General features: G+C 40.8%; 1 protein-coding gene across 2 annotated transcripts in view; it reads right to left on the bottom strand.

Annotated features, from left to right (window-relative positions):
- DOK5 (docking protein 5) overlaps window positions 1–19133 on the bottom strand; it is a 127023-nt gene that overhangs the window by 41060 nt on the left and 66830 nt on the right. For both annotated transcript variants that reach the window (XM_039864661.1, XM_039864662.1), the window contains 3 exons: window positions 6925–7039; window positions 6719–6838; window positions 3788–3977 (listed from right to left, as the gene is read on the bottom strand). In XM_039864661.1, the coding sequence (XP_039720595.1) occupies window positions 3788–3977; window positions 6719–6838; window positions 6925–7039 (425 nt within the window). The remainder of the gene's footprint in view (window positions 1–3787; window positions 3978–6718; window positions 6839–6924; window positions 7040–19133) is intronic.

Below are 19133 nucleotides of genomic sequence, written 5' to 3'. Positions count from 1 at the left end.
GTCCCTGGGAGCAGAATCTCCCCTGGTTAGAAACCAGTATTCTGTATCTCAGCCCCAGTATGATATTGGTAATTACAGTCAAATGACCACTTCACCCCCATTTGCTTTGAGCAATTATTAAATGCCGTATTGGACTCATTTTGTTCATTTTTTTTTAAACTTCACATCCATCTCTCTTCCGATGACATCAGTACCCCCTTCCTGTTTTGGGAGAACGATCCCACCCTATTTGTACCCCATGTGCTTTGTGTAAAGTGCTCAGTACAGCGCCCGACACACTGTGAATACGATGGTCGACACATGGCAGGAACTTAGCCCTCTTCTATTGGCTGATGAGGTGAGAAGGTCCCAAAGCTCCTGGAAGCCAACATGGAGAAGAAACAGGACTGAGAGATGAAATCTAGGGTCATCGCTGACTCTGAATAAAGCCAAGCCTGAAGCCACCCCTACTCCCTAGATCTTGGGTTATAGAAGCCAATAAATTTCTTTCTTGCTTGTGTCAGTTTGGGTTGACACAACTGCCTACTACGTGCCTGGCATTATGACAGGTATTTGTACACATACCTTTACTAATCTTCATGGTGACCTCGTGAGATAATGAAATGTATTTTACCTATGTTACAGGTGACCAGTGGAAGCTCAGGGAGTTAGATGATTCACTCAAGGTCTCACAGCCAGAATGTCAAGGAACTGTAATTTAATTTAGCTTTATCCGTCTCCCAGTCCGGTTTTATTGCACATGCCCCATTGTTGGCTTCGGTGGGCGAAATGAAGACACTGAGCAGGCAAACCACTCAGCTCCATCTCCATGAGAGGCAGAAGATGAGCATGACTTTGCCCCAGGTCTTATGGAAGATGCTCTGTGTTCCGGAGGGAAATATTGTAAAATCTTTGTGGATGCATGTTGGATATGTGGAAACTATTTGCCTAGAGAGACTTAACTCCTATTCATTTATTGACGTGAGACAAGGAGGAGATTATATTAGTTAATATGAAACTGCCTTGTTTTGAATATGTCCAAAAATAGCCAAGAAAAAAATTACCTTCACTAATAAAGCAAGGCAGATATGAAACCTTCACGCTTGGGGGAACACAAATGATCTTATTATCCTGAGCATCTTGATGGTAACGATCAACATTCATCTTTATTTGAGTTTCAGGCAAAATAGAAAAGAGTAATAGCGCCTTGTGTTTAACACTGTCCATATGCTGCAAACCCAAGTCCAGCTCCAAAAGTAATCATAATAAGATATCAAAAATACTGTTTAGGAGAAGACCGGCATTGGCATTCTTCTAGGTTGTCTCCATGCAATGCTGCTTTTACCTACATCAACCCTGGGAGGAAATTTTTACTTGGACAAACTTATAAGGGAAGTAAAACACTTTGTCCAAGGTCGACAGCTAATAACGAAGATTGGAAGCTAGGGTCTCTCTGGCTTATGAATCAGTTCTCCTTACGCTGCACCATGCTATTTGAGAAACGACTAAGATCCTAAGAACACAACCAGATACTTTCCCTTCCGATCATTTAATGTCAAGTTTGCACCAGCCCCACAAGTATGGCACTGAATAAAAATGCTATTTAAAATCAATAAATTTTCTAAGTCCCTACGATATTTGAGGTACGCGACTGGGAGGTATGGGTTGTAGGTATTCCAATCATCTAATTGCTGAGATTCCTGGATGGAAGGTCCAAAAGTTCAGACCAAAAAGAGACCAAGTCATGGAATAAAATTCATTTTCCAAGTCAGCACTTCATTGCTTTTGGTCAAAGGTCACTGGATAACTCTGAAATTTATGTCTTCGATCCATCCATACTTTTAATCCACCATTTATTTTACCTCAACTACTTCAGTGTCTCCCCATATCCACATCTGCTCACCTCCACACATCACTTACACACACACACACACACACACGCACACACACACCTGTTTAAAAATCTCCACGGTTTCCTACATGACTTAGGAGAAATATCAAAGTCTTTACAATGATCTGAGATCCTTAGTTCTACTAGATTTCAGTATGAATAAGTTAAACTTGTGTAAGGTATAGTCATAGTAAAACCTAGAAGATTAAGATAATTTCAAAAACTGTTTCAAATAGTCATGAGATACTACGAATTTTACTAAAATTTGAGCCTTCAGAAATTATGATAAAAATCCACACTTTTATTCCTATAAATAGTGAACCAAAGAACAATTGAAAAATATTCACGTTTGCATAAGTGCTACCTGAAACAGGCCCCAAATGTCCTGATCAATGCAGAATTCTCCTGCACATCGATATGAAATACAATTGAGGAATGATATGGGTAATGGTCAATAGAAACGTCTTTCTATTATAAAACATTTTTATACCTTGATTTCACTGGTTATAATTAATAAAACATAAATAATTGCTGAGACCCAAACAAGGACATACACTCACCTTCCCAAACAAATTCTTAATTTTCTAGGTAGAGATTTTCCCATAAGGATAATAAATAAGTAATTCTGGCAAAATAAGTACATTGCTTTGAAGATTAAAACTGTGTTTTCTAACATGAAGACTTTTGCAGTTACTGGGAGGTTCACTGACTCATTTCTAGCACTTCGATACTGCACCCCAAATTATACTATGCTCGAAATTATATTTTCAGTGCTTGAAATTATATTTTCAGTACTTGAAAATAAACAGACCAGGGAAGAGAGGTATGGGAAAGAAGAATTTAAAAACTTTCTAAGATGGTTTGAAGAGTGTAAAAATGATCATATTTCCGAAAAGCAAATTTTAAGTAACTGGACTTTGTTTAAAATGGCATTAACAGATTAATCAGAGTGGAGCACAACTGTGATATATTCAGGCGAATTAGGGTCCTAGGTGTTTAGAGCTCCTGTTACTCCCCTCCTAACAAGTATCATATTCCTGCTCGCTTTGCAAACAAACACTTCTTGTTTAAATTACAACTTGATCATTTTCAACATCAATATAGTGTCAGGCCGTATACAGAAGGATTCTGTATATAGAAGGAAATTTAGTCCTTTAAATTTCTAAAACATAAAATTTATCTGCAGGGTTTCCAAAAAAAAAAAAAGTGCCTAAATTTAAGGGAGGAAGGGTAGGAGAGAAGGAAATTGAGAGACTGATTAGACAAATCTCTTTGTAGGGAATGATCAACCCAAATGTCTGGGCGCCATCCTCTCCCCGAGCTTAACTTCCAAAAGGAAAGGGAGAAGTCTTCTAAAAATGCTTACTGGGTACTGCAAGGAGCACATTTCAGAATTCATCTCTTCCAGTATTACTGTGAGAAAAATTCATTACACCGTGGGAAAAATAGGTAGAAAGAACTCAACCACCTGCCACTTCAAAATACGACAGTGTCCCTCGTATTGCTAACCTACCCCAGTCAGCTCAGGTGACCAAACATAAATGGAATAACAGTGTGGACGTTTCCTGAAAACCAAGGAGCTAGTCTCTGTTCAGCTTGATCCAGTGAACGGTCCATTTTTACCATTTTCACCTAGTTCAACTTCAGTTCGTGATAGGAAAGCAAACGGTATAATGAAAATTCCTATCATGAGACATGAGAATCATCCATGGGAAAGAAAGCCAGATGCAATTAATGGCTATTTTATGATATGGCCCGTGACATCGTATAGCCACAGCTCTACGCATTGCTCTAAGCATGCTGCATGGCATGGCGGTCTCCCATGGAAACCCAGGCCTCCAACGATGTGAACCTGAGAAATGAAACAAAACAAAACAAAACGAAACAAAAACGTGAAGAAACGGTCATGAAACTCACCTCCCTGCCTCAAAAGTGAACCAAGCAGCATCTCGTCCGTACCGCCGCAGGGCGCTTAGCGGCCAAGAGATGAGTTTGACTCTGGGATTCTGGACGTCCCAAAGACAGATGTGCTCATATGTAATCTGCAAGGCACATTCGCCATGTACATCTAAGTTAGGAGATGGCATCAAATACACATTGAATCTCTCTGGGAGAAAAACAAAAGGTTAGTCTAAAATCCCCTGGAATAAAACATCAAAGACGCTGTAGGAACAAAGAGGCATTTCAACATCATTCAAGCTCATATTCTAGCTTTCGATTGGATATTCAGAAAGACAAACCTTTCTCATAAGTTAACAGTCCCAGGAAACGATTTTTTTTTTTAATGAAGACCGTATTAAATCACATAATAATTGTACAGTCTGGCTGCCAACATACACGAAACACTATTTACATGAGCAAAGACTATTTTTAGAGTTGTTAAATTTGCATAATAAAAAAATTTATACGGCCATAAACGACTAAAGCAATGAAACCATTAAAAACAATTTTTTTTCCTTCCAAGTACGTATTAATTACACCCACACTTTTGTGTTCACAAGAGATGCAGGTGCAAAATAATTGTTATGTGGCTTAATGATATTAAAGTTATATTGATCACCTTATAATTTTCATAACTAGATGAATAAAACTGTTTCCCAAATTTTTTAAATAAAACTCGATGCTAATACCATACACTTCACAGACCAACAGTTTGGGAAAATGCCAACGGATATATTTGAACTAGTTTTAACAATGAGCTGTCTTCTGCAAATACTGGAAAGAAATATTAATTTGCTTTGCTTGTTTAGATGATTCTTAAAATTTAAGATAATGCTGAATAAAGCTCTTGGCTTACTACTGCAATCAAATTTTCATCCCCATAGAGACGATCACGGTATTTCTATTATATTTTTAGAAAATTAATTAATTTAAGAAGTCACAAGTCAAAAATCTTTAAGTAAAATATGAGCAAAAATATTATTACTATGGCAAACACATTTTTACCTATCCATCATTATGGTAGATTGCCTACATCTGGCAAAATAGTATGGCACTAATAATATTAATGTCATTCTAAAGTAACTGTTTTATAGTAAAGAAGCCATTCAAATTTTCATAGATTTTAATTGAATTTAGTAAACAGAAATGCCAAGATTGTGTTTGTAAATGTATTAAATGCTTCTATTCAAGTTTTCTAAGTTACTTCAAACTCTCTACGACCAAATATTTGCTGTTAGAAAGTCCCTATTATTTTACAAGTATATTCTAATGGAGCAAATTTCCCTCTGGAGAGTTCTGGAACAAGTAAGAAAAACTTCCATCATTAAATAAAAAGTAAGAGAGACCATTACCAGTTTATATGCTTTAAAGTTTCTTTTATAATCACCGTTATCAAGAATGATAACAGTAATAGTGGTCAGACTGACCACTAAATGATGACTCGAAGTCACACAAATGAACAAAGTGCCTTGAAAGACATGGTTGAGTTTCATAATAATCTTTAGCACTTGTATACCAGAAGTATTCTTATTCCTATTTGACAGAAGAGGAAACTGAGGCACGGAAACATTGAAGGCTAAGTCCTAGGCATAGCCAATTCAGCATGTAGCCCTACCAGGACGCCGTTTCACAAATATAAGTCTGAAAAATAAGTGCTGATTAGAGCATTTCTTATAGATTGGAAAAAAAAAAAAAAACCTGTCATGATTGCCTCTTTATGTTTGGCTTCATGCACATCTGACTGCGAGGCAGATGGTGCATCCTCCCAGCCAGGTGCTCCTGACTTGGTAACCCATCCAGGGAGGAGCCTGGCACCCTGGCACCTGACTTAACTACTGTGTAGCTCAATTTCCCAGTCTAAGACCTCCGTGAGCTATGGCAGATACGGTGTACCCAAAACATTCCCAGCCTGTAAATGTGTCATGAAGACACAGAATTCTAACCGGGAGGGAAGGGGTTTTTAACTGACAATCAGGGCATGAGCCCACGGGAGGGGTCAGTCCGATTCCACCTCTGCCAAGTTCATAACCAAGCCGGGTGATCCCGCAGCCTCCCGGTTGTGACATAGCCTCATGGATCACGTCAGTAGGCTAAAGCAGAACTCTGGGATCCAAACGGGCCTGTCGCAAGGTTCAGTTATTTGGAGACAAAGAAATGATCCCTCATCTCCATTCTCATACTGTAAACTAACACTGATTTTTGCCGAAGCGTTCATGAATATTTTGGTCATTATGACTTGAAATGATTTATTCCAAGATAGCGTGTTGAGCTCAAAGATTTGGCTCAAGGGTTTCAGTAGTAAGGAAAAAAAGAAATCACAGATTTAGGTGGGTTTAAACTTGATGGAACTTGATTTAAATTTGATGGAACTTGATTTAAACTTGATTCGTGGAGTTTGGGCTCTATTAAAAACACTGGAAAGATTTCAATAAAATGTTTAAGTGAAAAAGGCAAGACAAAAACCCATTGCGCTGTAAAATCTGTGTGTTCTAAATACAGGCCCGAGAGAGCATAGTCTGGAATCAAATGTTAGTTACTGAAATTGTAGCAATATCTTTAGTTCTTCTAAGCTTCAGTTTCCTCTTCTGTAAAATGGTACCTCTACCATAGGGCTACTAGAAAATTAAATACTCTAATGCATCTCCCGCAGAAACTGGCACAAAGCAGGTTTCCCCAAAATTTCTAGCTGATTTTATCAATGTAGATATATTCACGTTATGCATGAAAACACATTAAGAGAAGAAATACACTGAAATATTAACATATTTTAGGTGAAATAGTTATTTTGACCTCTACAGACATTTTTTATAAAGCCAGAAATTCTGCATAATGAAAATGCCTCATGTTTTATCATATGGGGCAAAACAGTTTTACAAAAGAACAAAGGAGAGAATTTTCTTTACATACCACTCTGTTCTCTCTCAACCCCGGTAGCCAGTAAGTCGGGCTCTCCGAGGCTGATGTCATTGACCCGTGTCCCTACGCACTCCATCTGGAGTACTTTGCACCATTCGTCAGCCTCAAGATCTGCGGAAACGTCCAAAAGATTAACCTGTCAGCCCTGGTCCCACTGAAAAGCCGAAAAACAGAAGCCCTCCCTGCCTCACACCAACCTGATTCACAAGCAAAGGTCTTGGAGGTGTCGTCGCTGAAATAAATCCCTATGGCGTGTTTCTTGGTGCTTTTTGGCAATCGAGCTACATTCTTCACATTGTTGAGTTCTGTGACCTGAAAAACGAACAGTTACAAGTTGGGTCACACTTGCTAAATGAATGCTTCCAGTCACGCCACCAAACCGAGGGGAGACACAGGAAGTCGGAGGCGCATCACAGAGGAACACGGCTTGACAGCAAAACGTGCATGTGAAAGCTATGAATCATTTCGGTGGGATCCTGAACACACAGCAAGGGAGGTTAACAAATCATCTTCCCCTTTTCAACTTCCTGAAGCATGTTAGGTGGCAGATGCTCGATCGCCCGGAGGTAGAAAGCTTGTTTTAGTGTTTTCACCCCCATAACTCTACCTTCTCGGTTGTTTGCATGTCTCTCTCTCCATCACTGCGGACAGCCTTTAAATACTCCGTCCCTTCGGAATGTCCCCAGTGTAAGGATCGTAAACACATTGACCCCCGAGGAAGAGGTGGGAAAGACAATCCGGTTCATAACTGAATTATCTCACTCTTTGCCAGTCAGAGATGGAGTGTCAGAACCCCAAAAATGTCCTCTACTCAGGGTTCAAGTCCTATATTCCAACACAGAGACCAGTTTGTGAAATGCTCCCCACCCATCTGACTAACTCCCGGCTTCTCAATGGTTATGGACCCTCTGTTTTAGGAATTTGAGAACATTGCCGGGTATCACCTGGCTACTGTTACTGTGGTTCCTATTTCTATTTTTAGTCATTCTCTCACGATTACTTGGTCCCCTTAACACTTTTATAAACCCCTCCCCTCCCACACAGGATATTGGTTTATTGTGTTTACAAAATGGCCGTCCCTCCTTCAGTTCTATCCAGACCCCCTGGGGCATTCTAGGGGTGTGATAACTGGGTCCTCTGAGGCTTAGGTGGCTTTAGGGTAGAGTATGTACAAGATAAATAACTCTTTTACGCTGACAAGTTTAACTTCTCCTTCCTAAATCTCCTTTGTGTTTTACAAAAGAATACGTCATACCATCTCTCCCATCTATTACTCAAAAGTCAATAACTGCGTGGTTCAAGAAGTAGATGAGGAAAGAAAGAAATACCCTCCTTGAGTACACTAACCTAATTATTTCATTTCCCCAATTCTTAACCTCCATTGGCTCTTTATAGTAGACGTGCAAATTTATTAGCACGAAATATAAAGATTGCTATAGACTAAATGTCTGTGCGCCCTTCATGGTTCATATGTCAAAACTCTACCTCCCCAGGTGACTATATTAAGAGGTGGAGCCTTTCGGAGGTGCTTAAGTCATGAGGGTGTGGCCTTCACAAGAGGAATTAGCAACCTTATAAAAGAGAGGCCAGCGAGCTCCTTCCTCCCTTCTGCCACGTGGACACAGCAGGACACAGCAGGAACTCATCTTCCGGTTCACAGCCTACTGTGAACCGGAAGATGAGTTCTTACCAGACACTGGACCTGCCAGTGCCTTGACCTTGGGTTTTCCAGGTTCCAGAACCGTGAAACATAAATTTCTGTTGTTTATAAGCTACTCAGTTTATGGTCCTTTTGTCATAGCAGCCCAAACAGACTAAGGCATCAGCGTCCCCCAAAAGCATGTCAAATCAATCTCTTGAGTAGCTTGGCACGACCTGCCTGGCCCCCCAACTACGCCAAGTCCATCGGAGTTTACCAGATGAAACCGTTTATATTTTATTTATTTTTGTGCCACTGCCCTAACATAAGGCACTATCGTCTTGCCACAACCACTTATTGGTCACCGCACTGCTTTCTTAACCCCATTAATTCACGGAAAACACAACATCCAGAGGGGCTTTTCAAAACCCAACTCCAATTTGAGCATTTCTATGCATAAAAACGCAACACTTCAAAGACTTGCCATTGCGCTTGGAACAAAAGCCCAAATCCTCAGAATGACCTTCAGGCCCTCTGCGGCTTTCCCCATAGTTAACTCACCAGCCTCTTCTCTTCACCATGAGTCCTGCATCCCAGCTACACTGGACTTTATTCAGTCCCCAGAAGGCACCACGACTCTCCTGGCACAGAACCTTCCCCACTCTCTCCTTATTTCTTCCCACTTACCCTAAGGGTCTTAGTTTAACTCTCAGTCACCTGTAGAGTCCTACTGGACAACACGCCCCTCTCTCCCTGTCTAATCAGAGTCTCCAGGCAATACCATCCAAAGACACGCGTGCCCCCACCCCCAGCCCTTACGGCTATGGGTTATGGTTGTGCCTGTCTTGCCTCTGCTGTGATAAGTTCCATTAGACAGGACAGTATATATTTTGCACACAACTGTGTCCCCTGAATCTGACACAAAGCCTGCCACCCAACTGGAACTCGATAAATACACGTGGACTTGGTAAACAAAAGAACAAATGCACCCACAAATTTACTTGCATGGTGCTTCTCCAAGCTGAATGCCTCTCTCTCCTGCCTCTTTTCTCTGGGAAAATTTCACCTTTCTTGCAAGGCCCTCTTCCTCTGGGAAACTTGCCATGACCTCAGTGTGAATCAATTGTTCCCTTCCTTCTGCTCCCATACATGCTGCACGAAGTTGTGTTATATCATCTGTTGTTATAATTAGTCCATTTCTCTCCAGCTCCCAGCAAGACATGAGTCACCTATCAATAACTTACTGATGGACTGAATCAATGAGAAACAATAATTTGAGAGTCGACATTTATTGAGCCTGCATCACATGCCGTAGACCGTGTTTCGACTATTCTAATAAAGTATGTCTCGTTTGATCTCCATAAAAACCCTACGAGATAGATATTATTATCAATATTTTCCAGATGAAGACTGAGGCCGAGAAAGATCAAAGTCATGTGCCCAAGTTCACAGCCAAAATGTGGCAGAACCAAGTTTTGAACGAGACAAATGAAACCTCAATTCTGTGTTCACCTGTCTGAATGAAACGTTAATGACTTGCTCTAAAAACTTTCAGCACAGAAAAATCTTCATGCCCAAAAGTCATCTCCTATTTGAGGATCTTTCTTTTCGGGGCAGGAGGAAGGAGTGGGGTGTGGGGTGTGAGTGCCCCAGGATTTATTCTGACCCTCTAAGTGAGACATTATATAAGAGTTGTCCACCCTCATCTGAAACACAGCCACGACTCTGAAATGTGTCATTTCATTATATATCCATTAAGGGCCAAGAGGAAGGAATAAGTCACCTGAAGAATCAGGAAACATAGGGAGAATTGCATGAGTCAGAACACAATTACCCATCTTAGAAATTGGTCTAGATAATAACGACGTAACACTCCCACTCAGGGGAGGGGATTGAGTGTGCCCAGGGCAGGCAGGTTATGTTTTAGGTGTTGAAAAGACTATCGGGTCCTCAAGCAACAGTTCTGTCCTCAACTCAGAACTCCACCTCGGCGGGTATATGTGTGCACGTACCCACAAGCCCCCACCCACACATACACTCCTTACTTTCGAAAGAATGGCAGTCTACGCTAATCCATACCAGACTCTACCTCAGACTGCCTGTTAAGGAGACAATTACGAGAACGAACATTTGCAGGCATATTTACAAGTCACATAAAACTTCTACGAGATGTATTTACTTCCACCATCACTCCATTTTGAAAATGAGAAAACCAAGACAGGACATATTTTTTAATATTTCTTTTACAAAGAAATAATTTGGCCCTTTTGAAGCTCTTGAAGCAAACACAGATTTTATTAAGATCCAGATTCTCATTTAGTATGGATGTCATTTTAAATGAGGGCTACATAAGTGTATCTGACTGTCGCAAGTGATGGTATTGGATCCTCGAAGGTACTTCAAAAGGATAAACAGTCAGGATCATGCTCATGCAATAAACAACTCCTTTAACTCACCTTCCATTTGAATTTCTTGTCTTTTCCTTATGTCTCAGATCAGTAGAAGTTATTTCCTGCCAAGCTCAAAACTTTTTAGTAAAACTCCCTCCTGAGCCTCTGTAGTCATAGATTTTATTTTTCTTTCATAGTGCGAGAGAACAGACACACCATAACCTCTACGTGTGTAATGATGGCTTTGTATATAGATTCAAAATACAATATAAAAATGTCGTCAAGGTGTAACAGCATCAAAGAGAGAATTCCTTAAACACCACTGCGGTAGAACCATATTCCCTCTTCGAGAATCTCCCTTGCATTCATTCATTCATCAAAATTTTCAATGAATTGTTCAAAAAGAAAATTCAGGTGACAACCAGAGGACCTCAAGGGCATCTAGTCACCCAGAACAACTCCCATTTGCTTGACAGAAGCAGGAACATAGGAACTTGGTAAAGATTTGGTTCCCACTTGATATCCCAAAGCTCACACGTCTACACAGGACTATCTGTTTTTGCTCTGCCTTTTACGTCATTTCATGACTGCATTCTCTAAGAAAGACAATAAAGCATTTCAAACCAAAACCTGAAATAAATCTGAGAATTATGATGTAAGAGACAAAAGAACGTTCCAAAAGAGGTCTTAAATGAGATCCAGTTACACATTTTCATTACTAACAGAAGTGTTCTGATAATTAGGGGGTGGGGGGGGAGTCATTTTGTGATTAAATATGGTGTGTAAAGAGTTTAAATATTTTCACCTACCTTTTTATATACTCTCCATGCTAAAACAATTGCAGACCAGGTTAGACAAGCAAAAAACATCTGTTACGTCTTTCAAGCTAATGTCAGCCTTCAATTTCTAACCTTCCTTTCCCTTTCCAAGATATATGTAAGCTTACAGAATCCAGTCACACTATCAAAGAAGACCGGAAACATCCGTATGGCTTCCTGAAAATGTCACTTAGGATCCTTGAAATGCTTGATTTTCTCTAGACGCTGAATGTTTACTTTCCAAAGCCCAGGTTAGCTTCAGGTTTAATCTGATTTTGTACATCCTGGGGCCAAGTCCATCCTTAGACTAACTCAAAATTCAGAGAAGACAGAGGCTCCCTGAAAATTCCACTGGTCAAAAGATAATGAACACTAAATAGGAAGTTCTGTGATGCATAAAGGATGTTTCTGAGCACGGAGCGTGGAAAAGATTAGAGAAAGATAAGACTTGGCAAAAATGATTCTCTTCGCTAGGATTCGGAGTTACGAAAATCAGACCAAAGGCAAGTCCTACACGTCACAGCAACCTTCCTTTCCTTTTCTAGATTGAATTATTTGTTCACAATCGTCTGTTCCCTCCCAGCCCTGGTGACTCTTTCCTGATAAGTCTGGACTTGGTCGTGCACCTTGCTTTGGCCAATGGAACAGGAGCTAATACGCCGCGCCCACGAGGACGACTTCAATGTGCCTATAATTAGGTCAGTTATTCTCTCTTTGAGCTTCACCCCTCCACCTCGAGACTATTCCCCTCTTTCTTCCTGAATCTCTGAATGTACAGACAGGTGAATCTCAGTGGAGTCAAACTAATCCGGCTGTGCTCAACTCACTCACATCCAACCCAGACCCCTTGTGTTACAAGGGCAGGAGATTAAGATGTGTTGCTATAAGCTACTAAGATTGGGAATTGTTGCCACGGCCAAAGCTGGCTAATACACCCTCTGTTTGCTTTCCTTTTGGCCAGGAATTTTTTCCAGTTTTTTCCCTCAAATCCTGCTGTATAATAATACCGCTTTTAGCACAAAGGAGACCAGATTTTCTAGTCAAACACGTAATAATAACACAGTAGAATACTGGTAATCAGTTTCATTTTAGTAGTTAAATCATTTTTTAAAATATTTTTCAACGGCATCTAACACAGTGTCTTATTATATTAAAGTAGAATTCATCTAATTAAAGGAGGGGCTGGATTCCACTCAACTCGTCTTCTTAAAAGTAACAAGTATAAATCTACTTCTCAAGAAGGAAATCCTTGGTACTGTTATTAAACCCATTACAAGGATGAGGAGTGAGAATCAGAGAAGAAAATTATGATTTCACAGACAGAATGGAGGGTGGAGCCACACTCAAAAAGCTAGAACTTCTGGCTTCTATACATAGGTATGTTTTTCTTAATATTACACTCCTTAAAAAAATACCAAAAATAAATGAACAGATGACTGGCTGAAAAATGAACAAATGACTAAAACTAAAGATAACAACAGCTTTGGAGACAAACACATTAAAAGCTATTTCTGCCAGGTGTAAACGATATCTTTAAATGTACATCACTTGGGAGAGAGAAAAAATATAAGGACTGTAAATCTTAATTCCTGAGTAAACATAAAGTATTTGTCACATCGATAGAAGGCAGTTTGAAGTGAAATCGCCCTTTCTACTTGGCTTAAAATGTTGAAGAAAACTCGGCTTTTCAAAAACCACTTGCTTATGTGGGTGGACATGGCACCACATTTTATATCTCAAGCTCTTGCTCTTGTGAAATTGTGCTTGGGATACCTGGCACAGGTATGTAAATATCAGGTAGTCTGGATCAAGAACGTAAAGGACAGAAATCTCAAGACTGCAGTCCAATAAACTTTCACCTACATACACACCTGTGCAGCAAAAAATCTCAGTCACTCACTGGGTTAGTACCAACCACATATAAAACCACTCATTCCTCTGACCTTCATCACCATTGGTTAGTTCTGTCTTTTAAAAAAAGCCTTGTATACATTGAATCATATTGTATATACTTTTCTGCATTGAGTCTTTCACCCAGCACGGTGTCTAAGATTCACCCAGGCCGTCGTGTGTGTGAGAAGTCCTGGTTTCTGTGTAGTATGTCACTGTACAGGTGACCATTTCGTTTTTTAATTTTTTGTTTGCTTTCATTTCAGATCTATCTCTTGTAGAAACATATTATTTGACTTTAAGAAACACACAGTTGGATTACGACATTAACCAATCTCAGCCACTGTCTTTTAATACAGGTGTTAAATAAATTTAAATTAATCCTTATGATTGACATGTGGGAATCATTTCAGTCATCTTATTCTTTCTAATTCTTTTATGCTTCTTAAATTTTCTTAAAAATTTGGAGATTTTTTTTTTTTCTGCCTTCTGCTTTTTGCTCCAGGAATTTTGTGCTCATCATTTTCTTTGCTAGAAGTTTATTTTGAAGATTTTCCAACACAGAAAAGCTGAAAGAATAATACCGTACTATGCCATTTTACGTAAGAGACGTACGTGGATTTTGGGATCCACAGGGGCTCCCCGGAGCCAATCCTCACCGCCCCTACCCCGCAGCAGAGAACTATACAATATACATCAAGCATCTAGAACTGACAATTATTAACACTTTGTCACCTTTCTTTTGCTTTATCTGCCTATGCATGTAAACATATGAGTGTGTGTGTCCATGCACGCACCTGTGCATACGCACTTGGTTTTGCTTGAACCATTTAAAAGAAAATTGCAGGCCCAGACACACATCATCCCTACAGCTTCAGCAACTATTTCTTTTGAGTAGTAAGGTTCTCCCGCCTCGCCTCAACGTCATTTTCACAACTAAGAAAATAGGCAAGAATTCTTGTCTCATCTCATTTCCATCCCATATTCATCGTTCCCTAAAGATCCCCGAAATGTCTTTCAGAGCTGTGCTCACACCCCCTCCACTATCACCCGATCCAGGACCCCACGAAGATGCACGCATTGCTTTTCTTCTATCGGAGGCACTTTTAATTTAGAACATTCCCCATATTTTGCAAATGATAGCATCATTTTGAAAAGACCATGTCAGTTTTCCTGTAGAATAGCCCATGTTCTAGATAATGTTTGCTTTTCCGTGACGCCCTTAATTTTTCTATCGCCTGTACTTCTTCCGAAATAGAAGTTAATACCAAAAGGCTTGATGAGATTCAGATAATATTTCTGTTAAGAATACTTAGGAAGAGATGGTGTGGGCCTCACGCTGTCTCCTATCAGAAGGCACATAATCTCTGAATATCCTTCTGCTTCTGCGGCTCGGTCTGATCACGTAGAGGTAGCTGTCATTTCTCTCCATAGCAAAACAGCAATTTTTCCATTTGTATTTACAGTTGGGTGAGACTCTGGCATCATGTGAATATCCTGTTTCCCAATCACCTTTCAAGCAATTGTCTTAGCATGCACTGAGGACTCCTATCTGCATCAAAATACTATTCATTTTAATCCAACTGGCTTGTCAACCTAAGCTCATATCCCTATGATTGCCAGATTTAAGATAAACACTGAGATCGCTGTCTCTATTCCCACCCCCATACTGCTTTGTGTTCATCTGGAAACGCTGATCACGAACAGTACCAGCATCTTACTCACTTATTATTTCAAAATGTGTAACCACTGATTTTAATCAAGTGAGCAAGTTCGACTATTGAGATCTCACTCTACGTGTTTACAGATATAAGTGCCCACCATACACTCTTTATATATCTGGACAGCCTCATCCTCAGGTTTTAACGTAGATTTGTCCATCAGTGAGCTGTTGCACAGCATCATGTAGCCTATTTGAGAAGGGGACCATGCCATTTGGGACCTGACACCATCATCAGTCTCTTCCTGGGCATCTCGGCAGGGACAGCCAGCTAGCTGTTATCATAACTACAAGTTTTAACTGTAGTTATTTAGGATCTGAAAAGAAAAGAAAAAAAAAAACATGCACAGGTGAATACAGGGGCCCGCTTAGGTTATACTTCTACAGCCTGTGGAGAAGGGATATTGGCTTCTCGAGCTTTTCAGTGGCACCTGCAAACCATCTTATCAGGGCCTTCAAATCCTCCCCTTGCATGAGGCGTCCTTCCTTCAACAGACTCGAGGCAGATGGTGAGGGCGGTCCAACTCGCCCTTCCTGGACCAGTGCAGATCATGACAGTGCTTTCTGGCTCCAGTGCGTGGTTATATTGGACGGCGCTGCCTGAAAATCAGCCTGAACAAACTCTGATTCACGTTTTCCTCAAGATACGGCCCGACTGTGTGCTCTCGTCCCACTCCCACGCACTCTGAGCTCCTCTAAGACAAATGGATTCCTTTCCGTGATGGGAAGGAAACAGCTGCACACTCGGTCCTGCTTATCTGGCGGACGGTTCTTTGGAACTTCCGGAGTGTCCTGCACACCTCTCCGCCAACACAGCCTGCTGTGATACGAGAGGTCATCGCAGCGAAGAGGCAGAACTCCACTGCGATAAAGGCAGCGTGCGATTTACTGTCTTTCTTGTCTTCAAAGCCCAACTAAAGTCCATTTCATGTAGGCGTCTCTTTGCTCCCACCAAGCGAGGATGCTCTGAGCCTCTCCTGCCTGGAAACACACCACCTTCAGACGCCCCAGTCCGCAGCCGGTCACACAACACCTTCCCGGCGATGCCGCTCCCGATTATTTAAGATCGCGACACTCTCATCCCATACGCCCACCTCCTTTGGCCTGCTTTAATGTCCTCCTGTGCATTTCTTGGTCGTACCAACACACTGTGGATTTTCCTTACGTATTTCCTTTCTGTCTGTCTCTTCCCCACTAGAGCAGGGGCGGGGAGTCGCATGCTTTGTTCTCTACCGTGCCTCCAGTGCCAAGAGCGGACTTCCCCAATACGCACACGTTAAACAAAAGCTCTACCTCCTGCGGTAAACCATGTCACCACCTCCAGCGTAAAGACGAGGGGACCGAGGCACAGTGATGTCATGAACATGCCCAGGGCTGGACAATTCCCAAGCAGTGGCAGAGGCAGGATTTGACTCTAAGCAAGCAGACTTCATTATGTCCCAGATACTGGGTTCTATGCACTCCATATCAATTGTGTCATGTAAATTTTTGATGGCATTTCCAACCAGCTGGCACTATTCTATATCCCGTTGTAGATATGAGTGCTGAGGCCGCCAGAGGTTCGTTTGTTCACACAGATGGCAAACAGGTAAGCTGGGATTCAAACCCGGATAACCTGACCGCTCTTTACTAAGCCACCAAATGCCACCAAATGGATGTACAGAAAAAGATCAGCGACGTCGTCGCTCCTGAATCAGGCCTTGTACTTCCCAAGGTGGGTCGTGAAGGATGCGAGGGCTTATGAGACCAAGGGCGAATGTGCAGGCAAAAGAAACCCCCTCTTCACAGTCACGAAACCGCAGTTTGGCGCGATGCAGACATAGGAGAGCGTGATGGCGAGGTGGGCCGCAGTGGTAAACAGACAAAGCGTAAAGCGGGAGCAGCTGGACCAGGCCTGGCTTCTAAAGGGCTGGCGTGCTGGGGTTTAATGTGAATCGGGAAGTCTGAAAAGCACATATTCAAAGGTTTTAAACACATAAATGGCAGGGGCATACCTGTGCATTGGAAAGATTATTTTGCAGGCCAGTGGTCTGCAATCTGGGGGAGACTTCACGCCCATGGGGAACCATTTAGCACATATCTAGAGACATTTTTGGTTGTCCAGTCTGGGAGGGTGCCACGGGCATCTAGCGGGTAGAAGCGGAAATACTGCTCAACATCCCACAATGCACAGGAGGCGACCCCCACACGCAACCAAAACAGTAATGGTGCTGAGGCTGAGAAACCTCGTTATAGGAAAAGTAGAGAACGAAGAAGGCTGATGCGTCCTGCAGCCACATAGTGTCATTCGCATGCAATCGATGAGAATGGCGCCCCCTGGAGTCGAGCGGTGAGCAGCTGGGTTGGCCATCATCCATGGCGGCCTCAAGCACAGGAAGGCCTGGAGCAAGACCAGAGGTCTGCAGACAGCCGGGCAATAAGTGGATTAAGACTTCAGCTTAGGTTAGAACCCGGGCTATGCAAACATAGAGACTTAAGAGCTACTCGATTACTATGCAGGTCCAGGTTTCTAGTTTTCTAATGATCAAAAACACAAAGCGCTATGACTCCATCAAAGGGAAAAAACACTCAACACTCTCCTAAATTTCTGATAAATCTTTAAGTACGCCATCCTAGTAGGAATTCCCAAATAAGAACTGCCAAATTAGTTTGGCTGCTTAAAGCCGTATTCCAGATGTCTTATTCATCATAAGTGATAGTATTCATTGAAATAAATGTTTCACAGCCAGCGATTAACAAAGTGGCCATACTTTAAAAGTTTAATTTGCTACCGATATAGTTTTGCATTAACAACTTAGAAAACAATTACAAATTACACAATTCAATTTTCCAAATGGATTATTTTGTAACTAGATGGAAATACTGTTGCAATTTCTTCTGGTGTTTCAAGAGAAGATTAATAGAATCGGATTTTTAAAAAGTTTCCTTGAGGAACTGGTATATTCCTGTCAGAATTATGCAATTAGCAGGCATTACGTGGGGATTTTAAGTATGGTCTTGGTGTGCGGCAAAGTCAAAATCTATTTAGGAAAACAAGGATTTGATTTCCAATTTTCCCACTTCTGCTGATAGTAATGTACAGATGATGATTTATTTATGTTTACAGAGCGAAAAAGAGACCGCTACCTAAAAGGCAATTTGCCGCCTTGCTTTTGTAGGCTGTATCCTAATTATTTTTCCCCTCGCGGGACTGAATGAATTAAGTGAGCAATTCGCTTTGTCTATGCAAATTGCAAAGCTCTGCAGCAGTTTCAAATTGCTTTATACTTTAAAAAAATTCAAGCCATTATCTTACTGAAAATGAAGAGGCATAAGCCCTTTTAACTTTTGTAGGTTGTCTTTGAAAAGAAAAGTAATATATTTTCTCGAGTATTAATAAAATAATCAGTTACACTATTCTTATTATTTTGTTGAAACACTTATTTTTACATTATTATGTGCTGAAATTTCAGAATACTCTAAAATATCCTAATAAACATTTCTGTTAAAAATTTCCAGAAGACTCCATATAATGTGTTCTAAACCTTTAAACATTTTCATACTCATTCCTAAGAAAAGCACTAATGGTTTTAAGACACAGTGCCATTAGGCAAGGACAGGCAAATAAGGAGAAACATGCTCAGTTCTAATCAAAAGTTATCAGCACAAAACATTCCTTTCTACAAATCTCCCCTCAAGATCTGGACACAGCAGTTTCAGTGAACATTTCTTAAGAAAGAACCAGTCTAGACAGTTACATCTCAACCCCCATATAGATGGTTTCATTCTTTCCAAAAATATCTACATGCCCTCGGTCACTTAAAATAAACTGGACCAGTCTGTCTGACTTAGAAATGTGAACTGTCTTTTTGAAGAGTGGATCTTTGTTTATATATGAAAAATAACTTAAATAATCCATTGATAGTGTCTTCCTTAAAAATAAAAAAGCTATACTCCTTCCAAAAAAGTG

The sequence above is a fragment of the Pteropus medius genome, unplaced genomic scaffold (assembly GCF_902729225.1).
Source record: "Pteropus medius unplaced genomic scaffold, Ma_sr-lr_union100, whole genome shotgun sequence".
NCBI classification, from domain to species: Eukaryota; Metazoa; Chordata; class Mammalia; order Chiroptera; family Pteropodidae; genus Pteropus; species Pteropus medius.
The sequence above is the reverse complement of the archived record's forward strand: the minus strand, read 5'-3'. Positions and strand labels throughout refer to the sequence as shown.